Source organism: Branchiostoma lanceolatum, chromosome 6 (genome assembly GCF_035083965.1).
Source record: "Branchiostoma lanceolatum isolate klBraLanc5 chromosome 6, klBraLanc5.hap2, whole genome shotgun sequence".
In the NCBI taxonomy this organism is placed as follows: Eukaryota; Metazoa; Chordata; class Leptocardii; order Amphioxiformes; family Branchiostomatidae; genus Branchiostoma; species Branchiostoma lanceolatum.
In genome coordinates, this window is record NC_089727.1 from 8,651,541 (window position 1) to 8,678,436 (window position 26,896).

A 26,896-nucleotide genomic window follows, 5' to 3' on the forward strand; every position below is an offset into this window, starting at 1 on the left:
GTGACACCATCCAATATGGCTTCCTGTGAGTGGTTGTCGTCTCTGATAGTTGTCGTTTTCACCATTTTCCTCGTGACTTTGTGCACGGCGCTTCTGTTAAGCAAGAAGGTTCGATCGTGGAGCTATGCATACATCATCAGCCTTACACCGAGAGTCTACAACAGAGAAATGGACAAGCACAAGCGCCGACTTTTCTCAAATCTGAGTGAACGTTCTGTAGAAAGGGAAATCTTGGAAATCGGAGCAGGCAGTGGAGCGAATTTCCAATATTTCCCGCCTGAAAGTCTGTTAACGTTCGTGGAGCCAAATCCTGATTTCGAAAAGTATCTAAGACAGAACGCCAAAGCGAACCCTCACTTGGCGCTCAAATCTGTGATTGTTGCCATGGCAGAAAACATGACGGAAGTAGCAGACGACAGTATGGACGATGTCGTCAGCACGCTGGTGCTGTGTTCTGTCAGGGATCCGACAGCTGTCTTCAACGAAGTCAGACGCGTTTTAAAACCCGTAAGCATTGCCCTTTCCAGCATATTCTTTTAGTAATTCGCGATGATTCGTACCCCAGTGCTTTTGGCTTGTCTTTGATTTTACAGTGTAGTTTGAGTGTATCCTGCCAGGGGGCGCTTTAATACCGTCTGAGTACTCGCGCGGATGCAATATTATACATTTCGGATATTAAGGCCATGCTGATTTGGTTGTAATGTAAGCTTGTATGGATGACATCATCCGGTAGCCCCAAGACTAATGCAAGCGTGTGCAAAGAAAAAAGTTGCCTTCATTATGAAATCTACATGTAGAAAGGCTGAACAAGTTTGAACGGATAAATAAATGACTGAACAAATAGAAAATGATATACCAAACAATTATTTCTTTATTTTCTTCTTTCGCATCTTCTTCTTTGATTTGGGAAGACTTCTCTCATTATTGTCCGTTTTCCGCTGTCTTTTCCTCCATTTGTGACCATATTGTTAAAGAAGCTGCAAAATTGGCATATACATGCTTATGTAAAAATTTTGCAGCTTTGTTAACAGTGTGTATTTTGTGTTTTTTTTGTAAACGGACAAAAATTGATGTGCACACAGACGTTATCCACATACTAAGTCAGTGTAGCCAACTGTAAGGCATTAAAAAACTATGATGGTTAGTAATTACAGTTGCCTGAATTATACAGAAAAGTTATTTCTCGATTCTGTTGGTGTCTTTATAGGGTGGAACATTCTACTTCTTGGAGCAAGTGAGAGGGGAACCCGGGTCGTGGACCAACTCTTTCCAGACCGTCTTCGATCCACTCTTACAGCTGTTCTATGGGGGTTGCTCTGTCAAGGACAGCACTTGGGAGGATCTGAGAAAGGCTGGGTTCTCAAGGGTTGAGTGGGAGAGATTCAGTGGGCCAAAATTCTGGTGGATCTTTGCACCCCATGTGATGGGAACAGCTGTAAAATAGTATAGTCATCATTCATCAATCCCAGTTGGATTTTATATCCACATCTGGTGTGATTCATTGCTTTTCAAAATTCATTTGACATAAAAGGCATGAAGGCACTCAATGCTTTACCGGTACAAAAATGGTATTTCTTAATGGACCGGTCCAAAAAAACCGGTCCGTATAAAATCAGTGGACCGGCCTATGGACCGATTAGAAAATTCATAGTACCAGGCGGCCACATAACTGGTCTAAGAAAATACAAAACAGCAGATTTAACTTCGTTTTCGAAGACGTTAGCTGTGAATCATACCTAGAAACACTTAGAGGATTAGTAAACAGACGGCGAGAAGAGTATAATTATAATTTTGAGACAAAGTGCAAACCTAAGAAATTATATCGTTCCAGACATGACGTTTGGAGACTTTTGCGTGTGTCTCGCTCTCCAAAATATGATGTACTGCGACACTACTATAATCAGGTACAGGTACAGGTCCGGACCTGGACCTGACCCTCTGGACCTGGACCTGAATTGTTTGTACCGGTACCCACCCCTATTAAATACAAGAGGTCTGCCTACGTTTTAAACTAAATCAAGAAGGCACCAGGTTCACTTTATGCAACATTTTTGCCAACTCGCTACAAATTATATGAAATTGAACAGCTTTCCTTACAAAATACAGGGAATCAAAATAGCTCGTCTATGCCTTGATATAAAAAAGAAAAAGGCATTCAAGCTTCCATACTAAAGGCCATAGGTGGCAAGGTGGTAATTGGCTAGGGTGGCTGACTTTATCTAAAGGTTCTGGTTCAAATCCCAAGCAGACCCAATGTTGTGCCCTTGGGAAAGGCACTTAAGACCTATTACCTCACTCAACTCACTCACACTGGAAGTACCTAGCTTGGTTTGGGACATCCTCTCACAGAATAAGAGTCAAACAAACAATCCCTTCACAGTTCTCTGTATTTGATACCAAGGCACTACATAGGTTACATTACATTATGTACAAAAGCAGCAGAGAAAATGCAATAGTCAAGAGTGTTCACCGATTGAGACAAATTTCTTATCACACCTTAAAAATCACATTGAAGAGATAGTAAAATCCTGCATCTCCTTTTATAAATACTCATTTCAAGTGGCAAGATAGACTTTGTAGAAATTTTATCAACATTATAAAAATATCCGTTGTGTTCATGAGTCTCAACATTGTTCAGCTTATTATAATAATAATCAACACTTGAGGTCAGTTTAGCAGTTTTTATAGTGGTGGGACATTTTGTCATATGTTTGTACATGTATTTGCATCTTAAAGTTTGTAGACTCATTCTGTGCATAATAACTTAAGAACAACACACGATTTCTCTTCAAACTGCATGTACTCCCAATGGATATGCAATCCATGTTGACCTTTCTATATGCAATTAAAATTATCAGGAATATCATACTTCAGATGGTGTCTATCAATATCATTACATGATGGGAACTTAAAACTGTATGCATGTACATGTATCAAATTTTGTCCCCAAGTTTAGTCAGGTAGCCAAAGATAATCATATGGGAATATTGATTTGTTTTGTTTTCTTTAAGTAATGAAAAAGGCTTCTGCTATCATATACTAGAATCAGAATCTGATGTGAAATCTGCATGAATGATATGTACCTACGAAGTTTTAGATGTATCCAGAATGCACAAAATACCCAGCAGTTTACACTCTGAAACAGGCAGAACACCACTAGTACTGTCAAAAGTTTACATTTCTATAATATTTCCATCAGTATATCCACATGCATACATATTGTACAGAATACAATACAGTCACACAAAGAAATAACACAGTGTAACAAAGCTTGATAGCAAAAACCCTTCTGCTTAATAGTTAAATGTAAGTTGTAAGATGTGCTCCTAAGACATCTCTTTCAAGATTTGTTACACACTATCTTGGGCTTTTGATTTAGTTGCAGCGATTATTTCCCATTCAAGGCCTCCTCGGTTTGCTGTTTGATTCTTGGACAACCGGAAAACAGTAAAATTACAGTTATTGTAATAATTGCTTGTTTTGGACGTCACAATGAATTCTTTTGAAAGTAGATGAGCAATGATTTAACATTTTGGAAAGTTTTCATATTTATATTAGTGGCATGCATCCAAAAAGAAATATTTTTGATGTTGATGTGTTATCACATGTTTTGGGTTGAACTTAGGTGGGTATAAATAACATTAGGTAGTTTGGAAAAAAAGACATTTTAATCTGCTCTGTTTAAAAGTAGTAAAACTTGGAATTCATAATTCGCCTTGCAATCTGTTAAGAGGTTCATATAAAGTCTAACACTTGGATGATGACATCTTAAAAACATGCTGAAATTTCAAATTTTATCTATGGTTTTGTACATGTATGTCAAACTATTTTAGCAAGTATTACAATCCACACAAATTCACCATTTTATAAATATATAGAGCATAAAAATTGCTGGAATATCTTTGCCACCAGTCAAGTATTGTCTAAAACTGATAAATCATGATGTAAAAACTTTGCTACGATAAAGTTGAAAACAATTTGCCTTTAAAAAATACTGCAGTGATTTCTGTCTTTACACCAATTGCCACCCTAAAAAGAGAACTGTAAGTTTTCAGCCCTATCTGCATTTACATATATTTCAGTGGTAAAGTTTTGGATAAAAATTGTTCACACATATTTACTGTATAGCTTGATATGCCCCACATATGTATACTTTGTACAGCGGTGAGGAAGGGCACTTGCAAGGCATTACACCATGATAGAAATTTGTAAGTCTGACACAATACTTTTTTTTTTTCACATTTTGTCCAAGCATTCTTAAATAGTTCTGAGCATTCTCAAATGATGATAGTGGCTGTGAGCATATCCTCAAATATAACCCTCTCCATATCCAGAGTCTTTATCATCAAAATCTATATCGTAATATCTCTACATTTCATGTAAATGTTTATGTTGAGTCAAATATTTAAAAACATTAAAAATCACTGTGCTGCTTCTCAGGACATTATCAAAGCCTAGGAAGGATTTTTGCCATGAAAGAACAAGAAGGGCAAACAATAGTGTAATTTACACCCTCCCTTTAAACAAACATACAGATAAAACAGGCCCCACCCAGAGGCATTGCCAAAAATTGCCATTAGTCTACCTCTATATTCAATTCCCAGCTTCTAGATTTATGTATCTAAGGCTAGGAGTCAGAGACAGTATTTTAGCTATGGTACAGTTTATATCAAACGGTGGTCACTGGGATTTCATGTACTTCAACATCTCCCTCTCTACCTCTGTCTTCCCTCTTCTCTCCACTAATTTCGTCCGCCGTTTCAAAAGCCTTCCCGAACACCTCGTGGTCTAGGTCCTTCAAGGAATTGTCAGTTATTTCTTCTAGCTGTAGTGGTGGGGTGACGGCATGTTCTTGCACGATGGCCGAAAGCTCCTTGAGAAACTCGGTGAGGATGATGGCACAGTAGACCGCGTTCCTTGTCTGGTGGCTTTCCTGTATTCAGTATGAAGTGTTAGTAGGTTGACTCGACAAAGAAATAAGACAGTTATAACAGTAGCAGAATCACAAGCAGGGCTGTCTCCAGAACCAGTCTCTCCGTCCCGGGACGGAAATTTACTTGTTGGGAAAGACCCCGCCCCACCTGTCCAAAAATCAGGACTTTGTGACACGAAATTGAAAATTGATGTATTTTTTAAAGCTTACATGTAAGATGACAGACTTTGCAACGAAAGTCAATAACATCCATGTAGGCTCCAAAACAATTCATAAAATAATAGAGCTGGAGACAGCCCTGATCAAAAGTTTGATAAAATAACAATATGGACTGAAAATATGTACATGGACATGTGCATCTTATTTTTTGCAACAAGCTTTTTCTGCACGTCATCTAGACAGTATATATAGACACTGAAAATAACTTTCTTCTTGATCACATTAGCGATACCCTGCAAAGGTATAATAAACATCATTATCATCATTTAAACAATAACACAATGTAATAATGTAGATAGATTCATGCATGTAACTTGTAAGTGGCATATGTGGACAGTGGTGTATCATAAACACCAGTAACATACATGTGCATGCCTGGGAAAGATCTGTACATGCTTTTTGATAATGATGATATTGAACACAAAACAGGAAGACTTGTCTTTATTTGACATAGTAAATATTATTTCTGAGGCATCTCTTCAGAAGAAACTGTGATTAAGTACTGTAATGCAGAAATGTTTGCGGTGGAATTATGTCCTCGGTTTTTGCGGTGAACTCTTTACCGCAAACTGCTTAGAACCACCGCGAAAAGTCGTTCAACTGTGTGACTGTAGCGCTATTATTGTTACAAACGCGAAGTCATAACCACCGCAAACACTCCATATTCTCCCTACCGCAAAATTCAATCCCCGCAAACATTTCTGCATTTACAGTGCCCATCTAAATGATGTAAAAAAAGACAGTCATTTTTAAGGAGGGGAAATCTTGTTGGTGTGGCAAGAATGATGCTTGTGGGCAAATAGGCATCTCAATAGTGTAGCGCACAAAAGAAACTGTCTGGTAAAGGGTTTTTCAATACTGGAATTTGGAGTATTGAAATAAATCTTTGGACTGGAATCCAACAAATGCCCCTTTGTCAGACTCAATGACATGCTACACTATTTAGAACAGGCCTCGATTGTCAGTTTAGCAGTCAGTTACTGCATGCAACTTGTCTCTCCACTCATGCACATGCACATTACCTTGATCTAAGGAAGATGACTGGAGAACTCTTTTATTTCCTACATACATGTTCTTGTACTGTGATGGGTTTTTTTTTTGACACAATAAAATTCTTAAACACTGTTTCACAGACGAATTTTGCAGTTGAGGTGATATTTCAGTTATGGTTTAATTCCAATATTCTTCTGATGTGCTTTTTTTTCACAATTTGGTAAATAGTAATAGATACAAAATTAAACAACTATTTGGCTCGCCTCAGAGGTGTCGCCAAAAAAGTGAACTCTCTGTCCGAATTCAGTACCAAGAACATGCACAGATGAAGTACCATGCGATGAATGAATGCTGTATGAAATGGTGGTTAATGGTTAGTACTGCTGTTTGAGTTCTCCGTCATTTTGCTTGGATGTCCACCGTACCTGCAGTGTGTAACCAACCTGCTGGGCGGAGCCAGCCGTAGCCTGCGGTACTTTCGTGGGCGGCGGTCGGGGCTGTCGTTGGCTCTGGTAGTGGACCGGCGGTACGGTTGCGCCCTGCTGCTGAGACTTGTTGCGTCCGCTGCTGAAGAAACTACTGAAGGTGGAGCGACGTTTCGGGGGAGCAACTACAGCAGAACAATGTATTGAAAATGAAGAGTTTAATGCAGATTCTTGAATTACACTATCTGTATCTTATTCTATATACATGTAGCTGATATAACCGCGCGGTAGCAGCTGGTTATATTACACTGAACGGCCATTTTTTCACTATACACTATACTGGTAGCTAGAAGCTTTTCATCAATAGACCAATCCTGACTGTCCATCATAATTAGCGGTCCAACCAATGATAGGATGGCATCATCAGTTTGACCAATGAGAGAGTTGCTACATGTCAAACATTTGCATTTCTACACTTTCACGGAGGTGGGCACAGCTACATGTATGGGATCAGTCTATTATTTTAGCTAAGATTTTCACTTCAGCCTTTCTTAACGCATTGTATCATCCACAAAAGGTGCATTTACATTGTATTTGTAAGAAAAACAAACAGTGAAGCAACTTACAAGAAATGAATTATCTCCAATGAGATATTGGGAGGGAAGATTGTAACATTTTTTTACTATGCTATTTTCAAGCAGCCAGCCAAGTACAATCTAATACTGTTCCTCACAACATCTGCTTGGAGATTAACCAAAATTCTACAAATTCCATAACAAAAGATACTTGAATGGCACTAACACTAGCATAGACACAGCACACCAAACTATTGAACCTGAAGTACCCTTCAAACTTACAGGGATCGGTCATACTCCACACCAGTTCAGACAGACCTTCCAATATGGAATTTCCATCTCCAACTGAAGGCTCTTGGGTTAGTTAAGAGAAGACAGACAACATTCATAAGATAAGACACGAGAGAGAGCAAGACACAAGGAAGAGAATGAGGTTACAATAGTAAAGACATTGTTGATATATGTTAAGCATAAGAATCATCAATACATCTTTTGACACTGAAAGGAGGAATCCTAACTTTTCAAAATACAGCTGCAGTGTTAAAGAGATTATAACTGATACAAAATATAGAGATTACACAGTCTGTACTTGAATTGTGTGAAGAGCACTCCTCTTTTGGCAATATCTTACAATCTATGAATCGGAAAGAAATTTGATTATGAAAATATTCAAGTTGAAAGATGTAAGATACAGTAAGTCACGTACATGCTTTACAAAGGACAGAAACAAGGAGGTTATGTTAGTCACAAAGAACGTGGAAAAGAAGATACAGTAGAAGAGAATAAAACACTTTTTTTTTGTTAAATCACTTTCAGCTAGTAAAAAAACACCAGCAAAAAAGAAGTACATGTAATATACTAGTATAACACTAGCACCTAGTGTCTTCAAATCTTGTAGTAGTAGACAAAGAGCTACATGTACACTGTAATACAAAAACCGAACTGTTCCTTACCAGGAGGAGGGGGTTGTGGTTTGGTAGGCTGGGTCGGTGGTGGAGTGGTCTGTGGAGAGGGCGACTGTCCGACAGCCTGTTTCTTGTCTTTCAGGATCATCTGGTTGCTCTCAGAGTCATACAGCACCTGCTCGCGGTACGACAGGAAGTTCCGCCCGCGTACGACAAGTCCTTGGAAGTTCTCCACCGTCTCGGAGTAGTAGTCGACTTTGTTCTTCACAGAACTGAGTATCTGTAAATCGTAAATAAAGACATTAGACTCAGCAGGGCTCGAAATTCAGTTTTGGGAATAGGTGCACTGGTGCACCCAACCTAAAAAATTGGGTGCACCAAAAAATTTTTGGGTGCACCACATAAAATGGAATGTAACTATTGTAAGCAAAACATAATGACAAGCTTTACTGTTCCTCTTCATGCGCGTTTGGCACGCGATCTCGGCACACAGTTTTGAAGCTTTCAAAATCGAAATGAACTCAAATTCTAACATCAAAATCTTAAGTACTCACAACAAAAATTTTATTATTTTCTTACACTTAGATGTCAAGAATATGCTGTCTACTAGTGTGAAGTGATACCTTTACACATAAAACCGTACGAAAATATTTGGGTGCACCAGTGCACCCACAGTAAAAAATTAGGTGCACAGCTCCAAAATTGGGTGCACTGGGTGCACATGCACCCAGTATTTCGAGCCCTGCTCAGGGATGGGAATCTAGACGTGAGAAATTTTAAGCGTAACCACCTGAAAATACATATTTGTTTAAAAGGAATGGCAGTATTTATGAAAGGCTTTGTTATGTGGTACAGTTGGGGCTTCTTCAGTTCAATTTATGGCAGTTTGAATTAGATATGAACAATTTGGGTTCGACCATGTGTCTGCAAAGCTGGTGTGTTATGCTAAAGGCCAGTTATACTGGATGGAAGCTAATATTCAGATTCAAGTAAAAAGGTAGTCCCTTAGCCTTTTTGAGGCCATAGGGGCAGTGGGTTGTTTTTCACAGTGTCTAGGGCACGGTATTGGAAGGCCATTTTTGCACCTGGGTGGAGTGAAGAAAGTCATGTAAAGTGCCTTTCCCAAGGACAAAACGTCCAGCCAGGAATGTCAGGAATCGAAACCGTTACCTCTCGATCTTGTGTCCGCTAGCCTAGCAACTCAGCCATTTGACACCGCAGCTTCAGTTCAGGTATATGGCACATCTATATTTTGTAAAAAGTGTCCCAATGTCTTACATACCTGTACCAGAGACTTAACGCTTGGCTGGAAGACCAGGTTGGTGTTGAGAAGGAAGGACCTGAGCAGAGGCAGGGGGTAGTACGACAGCTGCCGCAGGATTCCTGTCAGCAACAGATTCACGTACAGCGAGTTGGACATCATGGTCTCCAGTTTGGAGAACAGGGCAGCTATGAACGGGCCTGAAAATATACAAAGTGTCTGTTTGAGGAGAGTTACACTTCTAGCATGTTAAAGCAACCCATCATACACATTGAGAAGAGTACGAGTCCATCCCGGTGTGAGTGGACCAAACCTTACAGTCCAGTCTTACGCAGCTTGTACTTTAACTGTACAAAACTGGTGTGTTACATACACCCAGGGCTCGAAATAGTGGGTGCACCCAAAATTGGAGCTGTGCACCTAATTTTTGACTGTGGGTGCACTGGTGCACCTAGATATTTTTGTACAGTAAGTATACAGAATATTCTTTAATTAAGTATCAGAAAAAAATAATAAAACCTTTTGTTGTATTTGATGCATCACTTGTTTGAAATCTTAAGGTTTATAGCTATAGAATTACAGATTGAAGTTCTCAAGAGCGTTAAACTTTGTAATCATGTTTTGCTGACATTCAACTTTATTCTATGTTGTGCACCCAAAATTCTTTCTGTGCACCTAATTTTTTTGGTTGGGTGCACCAGTGCACCTATTTCCAAAACTGAATTTCGAGCCCTGCATACACCTAAAGGTAGTACTTCTTGTACTTCTTGTTTGATCCCGGCTGATACAGCCCAATAGATAATGATAATGAAAGGTATTCATAATTGTTATACGAAACAAAGAAACAAAAGTACAAGACTTCAGTTTTGTCCAATACTGTTGAATGATCAAAATGCAGAAACTGGTCTTCTATTACTATGCTTGTTGTCAAGAAATTTACAAAATATACCATACCTGTGTTTGGTAAGCCAATGCGATTCTTGTCCTCCTGTGCTGCTATGGGGCTGAACGCTAGATGGAGTGGTCTAAAAATACTGGGTGACTGGGGAAGCTCGCCATGCGGAGTCTGGGGCGGCGACATCCCCAGAGATGGCGTGGTTGCCATGGAGACAGCTTCATCATCATCATCCTCCTCTTCTGCATCCTTCTTCTCCTCCTTTCCATCCGTCTTGTCTGATTGGTCAAACACTTCATTGTCACCATCATCATCACAGCAGGACTTACATATGTGCACTACTCTATCATTGGTGAGATTGTTATTAGAGTGCAGGGAGCTGGGGTCTAGCTTTGTGTACGACCGTTTAGTCCTTAGCTCGGGGGGAAGGGCCTTTCCTTCAACGTCTCTGTTTAGCAAGTTTTCGATAGACATGTCCAGTTCGAGCTCTCCGTCAATGGGCTTGCCTTCCAAGGCGTTAAACAAGGCCTCAAAAGATTCAGATCGCGGGAGGGTGTTAGTTGCGGTTCGGTCAGTATTGCTTGTGTCCCCAGCCATTCCGTGCGGATCTTTCTCGTGTGCTGCATGCTCCACATTCCTGCCACCGTTATCGCTCGCCGTTCCATGCACGTGTGCGATATTGCCAGCGTTTTCACCGCAATCATTCCGTGCAGCGTGAGTTCTAGAGCAGTTTTGATCACCACTAGCACTACTACCACCACTTTCACCCACAATGCCACCGCTGCCATGCGGTTGAACCTCATGCAAGGTCCCAGCACCGTTAGCTAAAGCACCTGATTGTCTAGAGCAGTTCCCTGAAGTGCCATGGCATGGTAAAGACTGACCTCTCTCTTTCTCTTCTTCTTTTTCTTCTTCTTTCCCGTTCTGCACTATCTTCTCTTTATCAGTTCCCACGTCTTCTGATTTCGACTCCCTCTCCTTTTGTTCTTCCTCTTTTACTTCTCCTTCAATCTCTCCATTTACAACCGCTTTCTCCTTGGCTTTGTCGTCAGTCTTTGAGCCATCAACATGTACCTCTACATCCAAGATGCTGTGTATGCTGTGCAGGGAGTCACTGCTGGAGGTGGTTGGGCTGATTTTTCTCCGGGTTTTCGACGGCGAGTGAGCCTCGATCCGTCCGCCATTGAACGTCAGGGACCACTCGTTGTCTGGCTTGGTGTCCGACCCCGACGACAGCCCGCTGTCCTGTGTTTCGTCCGTCTGCCGCGACTTTACGGGAGCGCTCCCTAGTCTTGGTCTCAGGTCGACCCCTTCGCTGGGCGACCTTGGCTGAAAGCTGGCGCTCCTACCTCTGGAGGTCCCGTACACAACCCTCTCTTTCCTATCATAGTTCTTGATCTGTCCCCAGTGTAAGTCCTCGGCCTTCACGCTATCTTCCGGGGGATTGTCGCCATCGTACGGCGCCGACCAGCACTTACACGCCTTCCACGACTGTCCGATACCTACCCGTGCGTCCTGTAGATACTCCATATAACTCGTTTCAAACCTTCTCAGATCGGCTTTTTCCTTCTCCTTCTGTTCCGCAACTTTCTGATCGATGGTAGTCACAGGGGTTATCTTCTTGCCCTTGACGCCAATGTTTGTCACCATGGCAACGGGCGCAGCCTGCTGATTGGCGTTGTTGTCGATCTGGCAGCAGTCGGGCGTGAGAGAGAGGAACTTCTCCGATGTCTTTCCGTAGAGATCCGCTTCTTTCACCGACCGCCGCTGGCTCACCATTACATGTGTGCAGGGTACCAGGTACCTACATGGAGATTGGAAAATGCTACATAATGAAGGATACAAGGAACACTACTAAGTTTACCCTAGGAAGCATCTTAAGGAAGCATCTTATTAGTATGATAGATCTTCTTCTTAAAAACCTATGGTACAACCAACATACAAAAAGGCAATCCGAGATGGCAGACTTCACCCCCTTACCACTACTGCTCTGTGATCCTCAAGCTTCCAGTCCGACAAACAAAAAAAGCAGCATTGAAGATGTATGGCAACACTGAACGTGTATGTTGGCAACAGAATTATTTGCCCGGTTTAGACTGATACAACATGCAAGAACTGTGTCGAACAAAAAAAAGCCAAGCCACCAACAATTTGCCTCAGGCTAAGTTAAGTCAAAGTAGCCTGAGTACCAGCCTCCGTAGTGACCGCTGGCTCCAAAAAATTCGCTTGCTAACGGTTAGCAAGCGAATTTTTTTGAGCCAGCGGTCACTACGGAGGCTGGTACTCAGGCTAAAGTCAAAGCCAGTTTAGTTGAAGAATTTCTGAGGTTCAAGAGAACTTCTGAGGATAATTGACTTACTTGAGGACTAACTCCAACATGACGTCTTCACAGTTCAGACTGACAACAGTACGGAACAGTGCCAGGGTCACCACAGATATCTGTACAAAAAGATGGCGCAGAGGGTTTAGATAAAGAAAACATTACAAACTGATTCTACATATGCTTGTCAATCTAACATACGGTAGCAAGAATACAACAATTTTTAAATTGTTGTATTCTTGCTACCGTAACTCCATTTAGACCAAGGAACAATTTCTTGTCATTTTAGGCTATTTTCACTTAAACGTATATTATGATACATTTTGCATGTTTGATATGTTTTACAACCAGCTAGTAGTAGCCTGGACATGGACTATGGTAGTCAACAATCGTTATACAGTTTTGTATGGAGGTTGCTCAACTTTACAGACATGTGCATGTATGTCTGTACCAAATTTCAGCATAATTACTCAAACTATTGTGACACATGAGACAAAAATATACGGTTAAGTGAAAATAGCCTAAAATGACAAGAAATTGTTCCTTGGTCTAAATGGAGATTCCTCCATATCTAGACCTGTTTAAAAAACATGTGTGCCAAATTTGGTGCTTTTAGAAAACTCTGTGCAATTTTTCAGCAATAGAAATAATGCTGTTGGACTAACTATCATAGTGCTACATGTAAATATCCTATCTACTCAACTTACTTAGTACCTAAAATTTAGTGGCCTGCAGGTCGATTTGAGCTTCTCATGAATAAACAAAGGTCCAAACAAACACACAGTTCCACAGAGACAGTGCCTTACCCTGGAGTTACTGGTGATCCTACTGATGAGGGAGTCCATGACAAGATGGTCGTCGTACTTGGCCGTGGTGATGAAGCGTAGGAAGGCCTTCATCAGCGCCGGTTCCGTGATCGTGCGGAGGAACAGGTCGAAGTACGTGGTGCTCGCAATCACTTCATCCACTGAGGTCTGCAAAGAGACGGAAAAAAAATGTCAACTTGCAAATGCCTCTCCCCTGAGGTGTCGCCAAAAATCCCACCTATCCTATCTAAATCAAAGGTTATGTCCATGTTTACCATCATTGCTGTGAAGATTGGACATATAGGAGACAAGAAAAATAAGTCTACACATTGAGATTTATTGCTAACATCTGGCACTGAGATGTTGTACAACTGTAACCAAGTGGGGTTCTGCAGTTTGCACTGAAGCTGACAGGGGGCATGAGAAAACCATACCTGGGGAAAACGGAATGGACTCCAAATAAACCAGACATTCCACACAGCACTGCCAAAAGGTCAAAGTAACAACTTAATGTTTCTAAAGCAAAAAGAACATGCCAGAGTAACTGTTTACCATTCAAAAGGGCTTACAGGAGTGTGCCAACAACAAAAAACACAAAACTGTGGTCTTTTTATTTCAGCTTATGACAAGAAAAGGTTTGTGTACCTGATCTATTTTGAAAATCATATTGTTCAGTACTGTTGTACAAATCACTGCTACATCATCTTTTGGGATATTTGATTTTAAGAATAAGAATAGAAGAGACAATAGAAGTGTCCCACCTTGTGCAGAGCTGGGCCCATGACTGGTACCAGGAACCCATTGTACAGCAGTTCCAACAGCTGGTTTCTCACCATGGGGTGGGCAACCTGGGGAAAAATAATCAATAAAATATGAATTATGATGTTACCATTGGGAAAACCTGGAGCAAAATGATCCATACATGTGTAAAAAGATACAAAAACCGGAAGTTATGCTACAGTACCGTAGAAAGCCACTTAGAGGCCCATTGACCCTTGACATTCATGTTCCCAACTCCTGCCCACCTACTAAATATCATAAAGATCCATCCACAGCTTCTCAAGGTATGCTTTTCACAAACACAGACAAACAAAACAAATGGCACCCAAATCATAAACCTTCTTGGCAAAGATAATAAAGGTTACCACCTGGGCAATCTGTAGGCAAATAATTAAAGGTACTCTTTATAAAATCACCCCCAAAATAAACACAATACTGTGATACCATATTTTGTGCGTTGAAATAGCCCAAATTAAAGGGCTAAAATCGTGCCATAAGTAGAATCTCTAAAAGTCTAAAAAAATTGCAAGGAAAATGAAACTTATCAATTATTTTGAGCCCTGCTAATTGATATTTTCAGTCTTAGAAGGTTGTCTAGTCCCTCATTATCTGTCAGAAGACAGATATACCTGGGACCTAATTAGACATCTTATGAAGCCATCCGTAGCCTGGGTGCCATCCTATTTCGACCGGGGCTCCTACATAAAAAATAGGGTAGCAAATGTAGGAGCCTCGGTAAAAAAAATAGGATGGCACCCAGGCTAGTCATCTGCACTTCCCAACAAAAATAGACAAGCTATTGTTCTCCTTCCATAGCAAACAGTGTGGGAGGCTCAATGTCTATTCCACGCCTTAAAATGAGATTTTGAAGAGTATAGCTAACAGATGTTATGAACATATTGATTGAAATCACTTTTCAAATCCATTTCAAAAGGTATTTCGCACCAAAGAGAGACATTTAAGAGCACTTCGACCACATGAAAAGCATTTTGACAAATGGGTGGTTTTGAATGTCTACCATATGTTTTTGTGCCAGCAGTTGTTAATAATTCATAATGCTTTAAAAGTCACGAGGGTGGGAGCACAGATGGCAAAAAGACCTGAACGTTTTGCGATGAATACGGCTACATACAAATCTTGAAGTTGAAGGGTTTGAAATACCTGCTTGTAAACTACGATTTACAGAAAAAAATTAAGATTGTACAGTGTAGGTAGAAATAGATTTGTGAGTGAATTGGAACCCCGGCCCTGTGCTGTGATTTAGCCCCTACCAGCATAGGGGTGTTTCTTTTTGGAATTTCCATATGACCCTTCACACAGAGCTTTAGGATAAGGCTGTAACAAAGGGAAAAACTTAATTTCAGAAAATTTGTCCCTAAAATTGCAGGAAATAGTGTCTTGGAGTGTTGTGGTCAAGTTTTCGGCTAGCCTGATTTAATCCCGCTTATTGCGGTCACCCGTAATTGGTCAGTGTAGGAGCAATAAAAGCCCTAGATAGCAGGAGTTTGCGTTATAAATACAGACTAATCTTCGGCACTCCATGAGTGGCTTGCGCCATGCAAAGTTGGCCTTCTGTACCTGACCCATATGCTGCAAAAAATTCTGCTGAGAACACTGAACATGCAACTTTCAAGGCTGAAAAAATCCATGCCCTGTATTATGAATTATAAGTCAACTAGTGCATCTTATAACAGCTTGTATAGATTTGAGATAACAGCTCTGAGATTCCTAACAATTCAAAACTATGTTCAAATGGACATATAGTAATTTACTGAGGGACAACTATCCTAGCTATTTAGAGACTATCCATTCTTCTGGGAAAACCATGTAAAAGATAACCATCATTCAACACTTCCAGTACCACACACAAATGTGTCTTTAATTGTAGCTGACAACTGGACAGATACTGTAAATGCAATTAAGTTTGCGTGGTTTTTATTTCGCGGTAGGGAGAAAATGGAGTGTTCGCGGTGGTCTTAAGTTCGCATTTGAAACAATAGTAGCGCTTTTGGTGGGCAAAAAGTTTCGTGGTGGTTTTAAGTTCACATTGAAGAGTTCACCGTGAAAATCGCAAACATAAAACCACTGTGAACATTTCTGTATTCACAGTATAGCTCTGACAGTGGTTTGGGACGTACCATAAAGAATCAACCAATGGGGGTTTTGTTGGAAATATTATTTCAGACTCTGACATTTAAAATGTTGTCTCTTTCTTTGGATAATGGCTCAAGTTTACCTCTATTCAGAGAATTTCTTTTTAAGTCAGCAATTTTCCTCAAATTTTCTTGTACAATATCATAGAAAATCATGTCTCCCCAACTGGTATTAATTGTGATGCTCAAGCTTTCAAAGAGAGATAACAACTTAAAATGTTCACAAAACTCCATCTGGAATGTTTGCAAAAGACTGTGGTTCTATTTCCCTGTGTTTTTCCAATATAGGTCACCAATGGTAACTTAGTACTGTTGAGAAGGGTCTCTTGGTGAGCTTTGTGGTTCGCTTGACTGGAGTCAAAACAAAGTCTACCTCCCTGACATTTGATTAGTAACAAGGATGTGGGCATGTTAATACTATTACAGGCTTGGTCAGGCTACTGGGAATTCACTGAGTGTGAATAGTTTTCATCTGGTTGGAAAATCACTGAATATCATAATGAAGGGTTTTTTAACAACCACGAGAACAAAAACCTGTCTAGACTCTATATTACCACAAATATTTGTAATTGCCCTTGACAATGTATTATTTCATAAAATCTCTATACTTTCAGATGGAAATTTATATCAAATCCATCAACAAGCTTTATTATGTTTCATCACATCATGATATGGGCATAATACAGTCTTTGCGTCTCTTGGGCCACGTCAAATTGATATCTTGGTTCTAATATTTCTAAAAATATGAATGTAGTTCCGAACTATCAGCATGTCTGTACCTTGATTTGGTACACAAAGTTTAAGGGATTAAAATAAGTAAATACAGTCAGAAGCAGATTTACCTTACTTTCATGCTGTCATCTTGCTAAAATATTTTTTGCCATCAATACTTGAATTAATTTAAGATAAAAATGCACAACCTTAGCTAACTACTCTGGTCCATTGAAATTGTTACATGGAGAGTCCTTGAATGTTCCCCCACCAATTTGTGGTTCTCGATCCTTGTAAGTCCTTCTTTCTGGAAAGCTCATTGCCAAACCTCGGGCACTAACTTGGTAAGAGGTCAAGGCCTATCAGCAAAGGTCTGGACCACACAAATGAATTCCAGCACTCTGCCCCTGACTACAGTAAGTGCCATGGGGAGCACTACGATTACTGACTAAATTGAACACCTTAACGGGAAAACCATGTACCTTTAAAATCTTCACGGTAGCGAAATTTCCCGGTGTAAGGAAAATGGACATCTTCACTGAACTTAAACTTCACGGTGGGGGCAAGTGATTAAGAGAACGGATGTGTGAAGGTATCATAAATAATAACAACTTTTCTTTTTTTCACGATGACAAGTTCACAGTACAGAGGTGACCGTGAAAACAGTGAACATAAAGTTACAGTGAAAAAAACAAGAATTACAGTAGTATTACTGTATAGAATTATCATTTATAGGAAAAATATGCCACGTAAAACCAAAAGAGAGAAAAAAGGAACAAAGCTGATGTGTTATGATCAAAAAGGTTTTACTTTTCATATCTTGTGATTTTTAACCTAGCAAAGCGCATTCAAGTTAGCAGAATGTTGAAAACTGTTATAAATACATATTTTACATTCCTCTGAGATGTCATCCATAACAATCCCACCCCTTTGTCAACAATAGTGTCTCTCACACCCTAACAACAGTTGAAGAATCTGTAGTAGACATGGTACTTCTTCATTCAATTTATTATTGTGCTTGCAGAATTATGTTGAAAATGCCAGTGTCCTGATGCATTCCAGTTTTGGCTGAAATGTAAAATAAAATCCCTACCAAAATACCCTATTTTTTTCTGGACCGAAACACAACATTAATTTTCCTAGGCCCTAACAGCACTGTCTGGCCAATGAATTGCGATGAATCACACCTTTACGACGCCCAACTGAACAATGTGTGAATGTCTCACCTGCGCTACTGCATTGCAGAACTCCAGTGAGTTGAGGAACATGAGTAGAGCGGGGGCGTTGACATAGTCTTCCTTCCTCAGTGCATGCCAATCATCCGATCTAATCTCTATCTTCCTGGGGAGGGAGGAGTACAGGCCACTCAGACCTGTCGCAAGAACCTACAACAAGAAAACAACAATGAGTTAGACAATAAACTTAAACATCGCATTATTTGTAGTTTGTATTGTTTGTATTGCATACCAAGTAAACATGGCATAACACTAGTGTTAAACACACTAGGTTTGTATGGATTCCAGAAGAGTACAAGCTACATATATCCGGGCAGTTCTCTTCCAATCACACAAGGATGGACCCCTACTTTTATCAATAAGCGTAGTGGGTTCTTAAATGTGTTAGAGGTGCGGCTGTCTTCAAACATGGGACTTCCATTTAGCGTCCTATCTAAGGGACGTCCCTAGCTGAAGCTCATTTACACCTGAGTCAAGTGAGGAAAGTGGTGTAAAGTGCATTTCACAAGGGCACAACATCGGGACCTGCCAGGGATTTTAATTCAGTACCTCCAGGTTCTGAGTCAATAACCCAAACCACAAGACCACATGTACAGTACCACCTAATTTCTCCCAGAAATTTATCATCTTCTCCTACATAATATGTTTATGTGACTACTGATTAAGTTAAGATGCAATAACAACACAAACAGAGGATCTATCTATAAACAAATACAGAATAGGAGTACAGGTACAGGTATGTTTGTTTGATAATAGTTGGAGAAAGAATGCACCAGTTACTGTAGGTTTATCAGCTACACAAAGTAGTGGCTGTCCAGTGAAATAGTATCTAAGTTAGTGTTGGTAGCTATGTATTTCAAAATACTGTAGATGCAGAAAACAACAGCGAAAAGCTGTTCCAATGTGGGGCTCGAAATACTGGGTGCATGTGCACCTGTGTGCACCCAAAATTGGAGCCGTGCACCCAATTTTTAACTGTGGGTGCACCAGTGCACCTAGATTTTTTTTAAGGCTATATGAATAAGGTACTATTGTACACTAGCATACAGGATATTCTTGAAATCTGAGTATCAGAAAAAGCATTATATTATAACCTCTGTTGTACTTTATTTCATGTATGACTTGAACTTAGCTATAGAATTACAGATGGAAGTAGTGTTAAACTATGTAATTAAGTTTTGCTGACACTCTACTTTATTTCTAGTTGTGCACCCAAAATTCTTTCTGTGCACCTAAATTTTTAGGTTGGAAGCACCAGTGCACCTATTCCCAAAAATGAATTTCGAGCCCTGCATTGTGTGACTGTAATGCTAATATTGTTTCAAACGCGAACTCAAAACCACCGCGAACACTCCATTTTCTCCCTACCGCAAAATCAACTCTGCACAAACATTTCTGCATTTACAGTACAGGAAACAATACGCTACATTTCTGTCTAGTTTAAGTAGTTATTAAGCTTCTTGCAACCTTGTTTCTGCTCTTCCATATATTCTATCCAAACCAAATGCTATTAAGAGAAGACATCAGTCGACACTAACATCAGTTTAAAGCCCCCCATTCACTCAAACTGTAATTACCAATTTGCTCAGGAGCGATCTGAATGCTTATCTGATGATTTGAAATAGCCATCTGTATAGTTGTGTGAAAGTGGGACAGGTAATTACTGCTGGGAGCTATTTAAAGGCAGTACTTAGCATTTCAGTTTGTACTTAACAAGTTGCACTGAAATATTTTCAGTGGGTATATCATTACTACTAGGATGTCTGTATAGGACTACATATGAACTGAAGGCTAAAATTACCACTGATATTGATAATAACATTTCAGGATTAGAATGGAAGAATATTTGGGGGCACTTTTTCGAATCATTATGTAGAAAGTTGAACCCCAGGGCTATAAATGAATTGTTGGGAATAGGTGCACCAGGGAATAAATGCACTAGTGCACCCAACCTAAAATTTCCAGTGCAGTCAGGAAAAAAATTTGGGTGGGAACAACATAAAATAGACTGTAGGCATAACCCTACAGCTAACAAAGAATGGTACAAGGTACAAAATCTACAAAGGTTTTATTACTTTTCACGGCACTAATATATCAAGAATATGCTGTGTACTACAAATGTACATGAAGTGGCCAATACAGTATATGCCAATTATTTGTATACCTTTTTTCTGTATATTTCGTCTTTCTGTATAGAATTCCAAAACACCAAACCATTTACCATTCACTCAATTGTAAAAACAATGCATATCTGTATAGCCCATAATCGTAAAGTTCGGGGTATTGTATAGAATCTTGTCCGATTTTATCGTAAAACGACCCACAACTATAGGCTAAATTTTGGATTTGAATTGTTGTTTCGGGAGTGGGGACGCCGTCTACCGTTCAACAATCACATTCTTTTGTTACTCGCTATTGTCATGCTTGCAAACAATCGATATCGGTGCCTTTGACATACGGTGATCTCATTAAAAACCTGTTTTTCAAGACTCAAGCGACGAAAGTGAACAAAAATACGAAAAACACGATTTTTGTCGGAGCATTTGAGCCTCTACGCTGTATTTTGCCGCGATTTACAGTTATTTGTGGCCGTATTCGACGGAGAACCTATTCCTTACATTCTTTCCCCGTGAAAATCCTGCTTATGTAGCGTAGATGAATCGTATTTTACGTCGCGATTTCAGAAAAAAATAAAGCGAGGAAGGTCTGGTGACGCTGGGCGGCCATCTTTGTTTACTCATTGATATGCATTTTTCTACGCGCTGATTGGTTTACGTCATAAAAACCTGTGCTCTGATTGGTTGACTGTCAGATTTCACGTGATCAACATGCGGCGGGAGTTTTTTATTTGGCAGGAGTTTCCCACGCAGTTCGGGCTTATCTGAACAAAATGGATCGCGTATTTAATCCAATATGGTGACGTTAAGATCGACGAAAAGGTCGGATTGTACTTTGATTAAAATTTTGCAAAATAAAGTTGCGATATCGTTAGTGTAATTGTGTGTCTTGCCCAAAATCCAATTCGCCCCCCCTCCCCTCCTTCGGGACGTCAATATCGCTAGTTCGGACAGTCGTATAGTTCGGGGAGTCGTATAATTTGCGCTGACAAATGGGCTATACAGATATGCGGAATCTACTGTAGTACATAACCCCACAGTGTGCCACACAAATATCTTGATGCAACAGTGCACACACAGTCAAAACTTGGGTACACCGCTCCAATTTTGAGTGCACAAAAGTGCACATGCACCCAGTATACATTTGTATGTCCAGCCGGAGCTCCTATTTGCTACATTGCTTACACATTGAAGCACTGGTACTGGTATTGACAGTGCTATATATGTGTGTCTCCACTTTAGCTATGATAAAGGGTGAGTGAGAGGCCAGAGGTCATTTGCAGACCCTTTCTGAATGGGTTACTGGGTCAGCTATAAATACCAGACCTGCCATGACTTCAAACTACAAAGAAACTACCCACGATAAAAAATAACATTGCCACCATACTGAAGACAAAGTCCTTGTTAGGACGACCACTATTTTGAGAAAGCATATTTGGGACCTGTTTAGAAAACTGGTATAGATCTTTCGCAAACACTTCTGCAGTAAAGCGAAGACCTCCTTTCTTACCACAAGACTGTATCAGATGGACTTTGCTCGTTATATGATAAATAGCAAGGACGTTTTGCTACCAAAGGGGACAGTGGGAGGTGTCTGTCCGAAAACAGGTACGTTTCTAACTTACGGGACAGAAGTCGGAATTTTCCGCTATGTACGCCGCCACCGTTTCGTTCTGCGCCGTGAGCGACATACAGAGCAGAAGCGCGTCCTGAGCCTGCTGTCCCATCCTGCCTCCATTGCGCACGTTTTCCAGGAGAAGGGAGACGATTAATCCAAACTTCTCAGCGCCTGCGTTCCTCTTTCTGTCGAAGAATTGCTTTACCAAAGTTGGATCCTCGCGAAGATTCCTACACAGTTCATTCAACAGAAACATCTTGTCTTCTACGTTTGAGTCAAAACTGACACTTAGAAGTTGTAAGAACGGGTTCAAGACAGCAATATGATGTAAGACAGGCTGTGGACTTTGAGACAAGAGCCTTTTGTACATCTTGAGTTGTTCCGAGTAGAGCTCATCTGCGAAATGGCCGCCATGTTTGGACGTCCAATCCACGATCTTCGTCATGACGTCCTGACCAATGAGAAACTGTAGTAGCGGTCCGGGTACGGTCTCGTCCGTACAGTCTTCTTCTGTCACGAGGTTGACAACCTGGTCCAGATGATTGACAATAGCCCGAACATCCTCCTCTTCTGTCATTGTCTCATCAGGATTTTGACCAGCAGATGTCCTACAGTCACTCAAGATGGTCCACACCTGCATCCAATGATCTTTCAGAACGTCCAGCCGTGCCTCTTGGTCAGCGGCATCCATGGTGGCTGACAGACTCGATCCAGAATGACCAGACGCTTGACCAATGCACAGATGACCAAAGCTGTGTGTGTTTTCTGGTTGTACAGTAACTGGCTAAGCAAAGGTAAACGGCTTGTCAAAGGTCACTTTTGTTGTGAAACGAAGTCCTGACATACATGTACAATACTAATATACATGTAACTGGGACTGTGCCTATGCTGTACATCAGTACCAATCCAACGATCAATTCATTAATCCTGATCAATTCATTCTGATCAAATTCAGGTCAATTATACATGTACCATCTGCATACATTCCAAATCAAGACTTACATGTAACTGTGCATTCCAACACATCTGCATATACACTAATAATACAGACATGTATACATGATCTGTAAGATTATAGTCTACATCCTCTCCATAAAAATGAATAACCAATTGTTTATCTGTCTCTTACAGAAGACTGTAACAAACTTGATTAAATCAACACAATTGTGAAGAGCAAGGATTTATATATCTACCAATGAATGAATAACATGCAAATGAGTACAAGGCTGCAAATTGATTGATCTGTTTTTCTAGCACAACTGGTTTCAATTTGTCCCTTGATTAAAATAGATATCACTGCAGGTTGTCAATATGCATAATAAACAATTCAATAATCATTTATTCAAGCCACGGGTACTGAAATTCATAATGCAGAATAGCTCAGAATTTGTGTCTTTCATAAATAATTTCTTATGATTGAAGGTCATGAAATATTGTCATATTCTATTTATGCCTATCTTTTATCATTTCATTCACAGATAGCTGCCTCACACAAGCAGAAAGAATTGTAAAGAGACTGTTATACTATTTTTTTCAACTCAATGGACAAAATCAATCTCATAAGTAGCCTTGGCACTTCCTACACAAAGGTCTTAACAGATAAGCATTCTTGAGATACTCTTGAATAAATAATGTTGTTATCTTGTGGGGGGTTTTGGCAGAGAAAATATCTCTATTCCTAACCATACCAAAGGCTGTATATAACTGTTACGGCTAATTGAATTGTTTCACTTAGGGGTTTTTGGGTGTCACTCACTACATGTACTAAGTAGGTACTGTACCTATGTATTGACAGACAGTCTGGAATTTTCCCATAAGGAGTACATGCATGTAGTAAAGGATTACAAAATGATATTGGATTTGGCTCTGGGTCAGAATCTCAGATAAACTGAGTCATGGGACAGAAATTCCAATTGGGTGGGCTTGGGATCTTTATTTTATACTGTAATTATTGATTTGTTAGTGGTAACTTAATTTTAGTGACTTAAGCAGTGACGGGTCACTATTCAACCGCTAAAATTTCATCATCGCAATTATTTGTTACCTTGTTCCCACCGCTAAATTAAATGCAGTGATGAACTACTACCTTTCCCCTAACTGCTAGAATTACCGACAGCCATTTTAAATGGATTTACAGTAGTAGTGCATCAAGGGGGGTAAAACATTTGTAAATACTGTATCAAATTCATTCTACAGCTTTCTAATTATAGAACATCCCTTTTCCTTCAAACACTACAATTCAGGCGTATGTGAGCAGGACAATGTTAACTGTCCACATGTGTCGGAATAGAAGGAAATCCAATGACATTCACAAGTATTTATTTTGATTAACACCACATCGGCATCTATTTTGTTGACACCACCTTAATTTTTCTTCTCTTTTTTTTTCTGTTCCACACCAAATTGTCTGGACTTGCTACCACACAAAAGAATGTGGAAAGTAATCAACACATCTACGTGTACAATAAGTATTCTGTGCAAAATCAATAATATCCCAAGCAAAGGTTATTGGGGGGCGGTGACGTCAATCTTTTTTCGGACTCGAATTAGCTAGTCAGCTGTGGATTCACAATTGTATACTAATTCTATAAAATAATGACAAGTAGAGAATCTACCTGAAAAAAACGAGGCACTAAAGGTAAAGGTAGTCCCACAGCCTTTCTGAGGCCGTAGGGACAATTGGTTGTTATCTACAGTGTTTTGGGCACAGTATCCTCCGGATCCTTTTAGTTTTACTTTTTAGTACCTCCCCAACCAAAGTCAGGACTCAGGTACCCATTTGTACACCTGGGTGGAAGGAGGATAATTGTGTGCTACACGCCTACAGTGTCTTTCCCAAGGATACAACATCTAGACAGGAATGCCAGGAATCAAACCTGTGACCTTTTGATCTCGTTTCTGCTGGCCTAGTCACTCAACCATTCGACACCACACAACTACTGGACAAGTATGATACTACAATAATGTTTCAAACAATAACTATATACTGTTGATTGTTAATAAATGTGGTAATAACATAGATGTACTTACATGACAGAAGTTGGAGTTTTCCGCGATGTACATCCCCACGGTTTCGTTCTCCGCAGACAGCGACATGCAGAGCAGCAGCGCATCCCGTGCCTGCTGACCAATCCTGCCCTCCCGGTGCACATACGGAATCAGCAACGAGAAGATCAGGAACTTTGCCGGACCGTGATCAGCCTTCGCGTTGAAGAACTGTTCCAACAATGACGGATCCTTGTACAGACTTACGCACAGTTGGTTCAGTAGTAGGATAAGGTGGTTCTCGATTTCTGCAGTGTTTGCGTCTGAACACATCCCCAGTAACCTCAGTAGCGGGTTGAGGATGTGTTTCTGATGTAGGACGGGTTGGGGAGACCCGCAGAGTAGTGTTTCGTACACCTTGAGTTGTTCATACTTCATCTCATCCGCGAACTGACTGTGTTCGACGCTCCAGTCTAAGAGTTTCTCCATGATGTTCTCGTTGGTAAGGAATTGGAGCATTGGACCAATTTTACCGTTGACAGCTTCCTCTTCTACGAGAAGGTTCATCATTTGGTCAACGTAGTTAACCACGGCTTGAACTTCGTCACCGGTTAGCGCCACGCGGTGGTAGATCGTCGCGGCGGTGGGAATATGGCGGCACATGATGGTATACGCCTGTCTCCAGTGGTTCTTGAAGACCTCGAGGCACGTCTGAGGGTCGACCATCACCTTACCGTAGTGCGAGCGTACGCCGGTCGGCGGGCGGTTCTGGTTACTCACACTTTTGGAGCGTAACTTTGCAAACCAGCTCATCTTGAAAAATACAGTAATATCATTCAAAAATATCTTTTTAAAAAATAATCTTAGAGCTTCTTGCTGGGATTGATTAGGAAGGCATCAGTTTAAAGGCACACGATGCAGTAGTCTTTATATTTCCTGTAAAATCTACGTCATGCTCAGGCACTTAGGGAAAGTGAAACGTTCCTTGCAAGGTCTTCATCATGCATCGTCTTGCCACCATTCCAACCATTGCTGTTACCCAATCCCTGGAACTGGTAAATAAAAACAAAAGAAGATGTCAGTCAGTAGCATGCCTCTAGAAAAACAGTGCACCCAAAATAAACAAACACAAGCAGATACAGGGTTTCAGTCATCCATATGTATGAGTGTCTACGCAACAGACAAATCTGGCAAAGCAAGTGCATAGACAGAACACTTGAAATTGAAATGTTTCACGTACAATAAAACCGTGCTTGAAGCATTCTATAAGAGAAAACAAATGGCTACACCTACTTTGTAGTGAGCTAGATGCCAAACCATGCAAGGGATTTTAGAGTAGCGTATATAAACTAACAGAGATTTACGCTCTGGGTATATTTGACGGGCAAACCCATATGAACAAATACTGTCCAAATACGTTGGCACAACACCCACAAAAACCAACAACGAAGGTTCGCGGGGAACCACACAGCTAGCAACGGTGGAACAGAATAAATATCGGGAAGAAATAGAAGCATACACGCCGGATTCGTTGCTTTAGAACACCACAACTCCAGCCAAAAGTTGTCGGACCACTATTTTTGTAGTATCCGCAACGCTGGCACTCCACAGTGCAGTCGACGTAGCTAGTGTACCGAAAACCCGGCCTAAATAAACATTTTCCCACAACGGAAGACCATCACAGATATCTGTGGACGTTACGGAAGTCGTTGGGTTGCATATTGACTTCCTTATCTGGCGGGAAAATTTGTTTTTCCCAGAGGAAAAGCGGAAAGGAAGGGAATTTCCTCACTAACCTTTCACCCGGCGGCCATTTTGAATGAATGATGTCATCACGTGATGACGATCTCGTCCTTAGGGTAGTGTGGGTGATTACTCTGGGTTCGAGATTACAAAAATAAGTGCTGTCTGTTCAAACATGCTCAAAACACACGTTATTGTCTAGATGATTGGGTAAATTTTCCT

At 40.4% G+C, this 26,896-nt stretch overlaps 2 protein-coding genes across 7 annotated transcripts; one reads left to right on the forward strand and one right to left on the reverse strand.

Moving 5' to 3' along the window:
• Positions 1 to 3,261, forward strand: LOC136436421 (thiol S-methyltransferase TMT1A-like). Its single transcript, XM_066430403.1, has 2 exons — positions 1 to 507; positions 1,208 to 3,261. Exons 1-2 carry the CDS (start codon positions 16 to 18, stop codon positions 1,442 to 1,444), a joined length of 729 nt encoding a protein of 242 aa, XP_066286500.1. The 5' UTR covers positions 1 to 15; the 3' UTR covers positions 1,445 to 3,261.
• Positions 2,370 to 26,763, reverse strand: LOC136436419 (FHF complex subunit HOOK-interacting protein 1B-like). Of its 6 annotated transcripts, XM_066430402.1 has the most exons (13): positions 26,728 to 26,763; positions 24,977 to 25,983; positions 18,203 to 18,361; positions 14,094 to 14,180; positions 13,333 to 13,500; positions 12,566 to 12,645; positions 11,091 to 12,010; positions 10,266 to 10,484; positions 9,333 to 9,511; positions 8,099 to 8,330; positions 7,428 to 7,499; positions 6,571 to 6,755; positions 2,370 to 4,933 (listed from the first exon to the last, which is right to left on the reverse strand). In XM_066430402.1, the coding sequence occupies exons 2-13, from the start codon at positions 25,742 to 25,744 to the stop codon at positions 4,670 to 4,672; spliced, it is 3,333 nt and encodes a 1,110-aa protein (XP_066286499.1). In that variant the 5' UTR covers positions 25,745 to 25,983; positions 26,728 to 26,763; the 3' UTR covers positions 2,370 to 4,669. The 6 variants fall into 6 exon arrangements, with proteins under 6 accessions (XP_066286499.1, XP_066286496.1, XP_066286493.1 ...); XM_066430399.1 differs by having other exon boundaries at positions 6,589 to 6,755; positions 10,266 to 12,010; XM_066430396.1 differs by having other exon boundaries at positions 10,266 to 12,010.
• Positions 26,764 to 26,896: the final 133 nt, after the last annotated feature.

Excerpts from the sequence above, each read along its gene's own strand:
- LOC136436419 (XM_066430396.1), bottom strand. The coding sequence starts at position 25,744 with ATGAGCTGGTTTGCAAAGTTACGCTCCAAAAGTGTGAGTAACCAGAAC. Across the intron at positions 14,181-18,202 it reads TCTGCAATGCAGTAGCGCAG|GTTGCCCACCCCATGGTGAG; the intron begins GTGAGACATTCA and ends ATTTTTCCCCAG. Across the intron at positions 8,331-9,332 it reads GCGTTAAGTCTCTGGTACAG|ATACTCAGTTCTGTGAAGAA; the intron begins GTATGTAAGACA and ends TACGATTTACAG.
- LOC136436421 (XM_066430403.1), top strand. The coding sequence starts at position 16 with ATGGCTTCCTGTGAGTGGTTGTCGTCTCTGATAGTTGTCGTTTTCACC. Across the intron at positions 508-1,207 it reads TCAGACGCGTTTTAAAACCC|GGTGGAACATTCTACTTCTT; the intron begins GTAAGCATTGCC and ends GTGTCTTTATAG.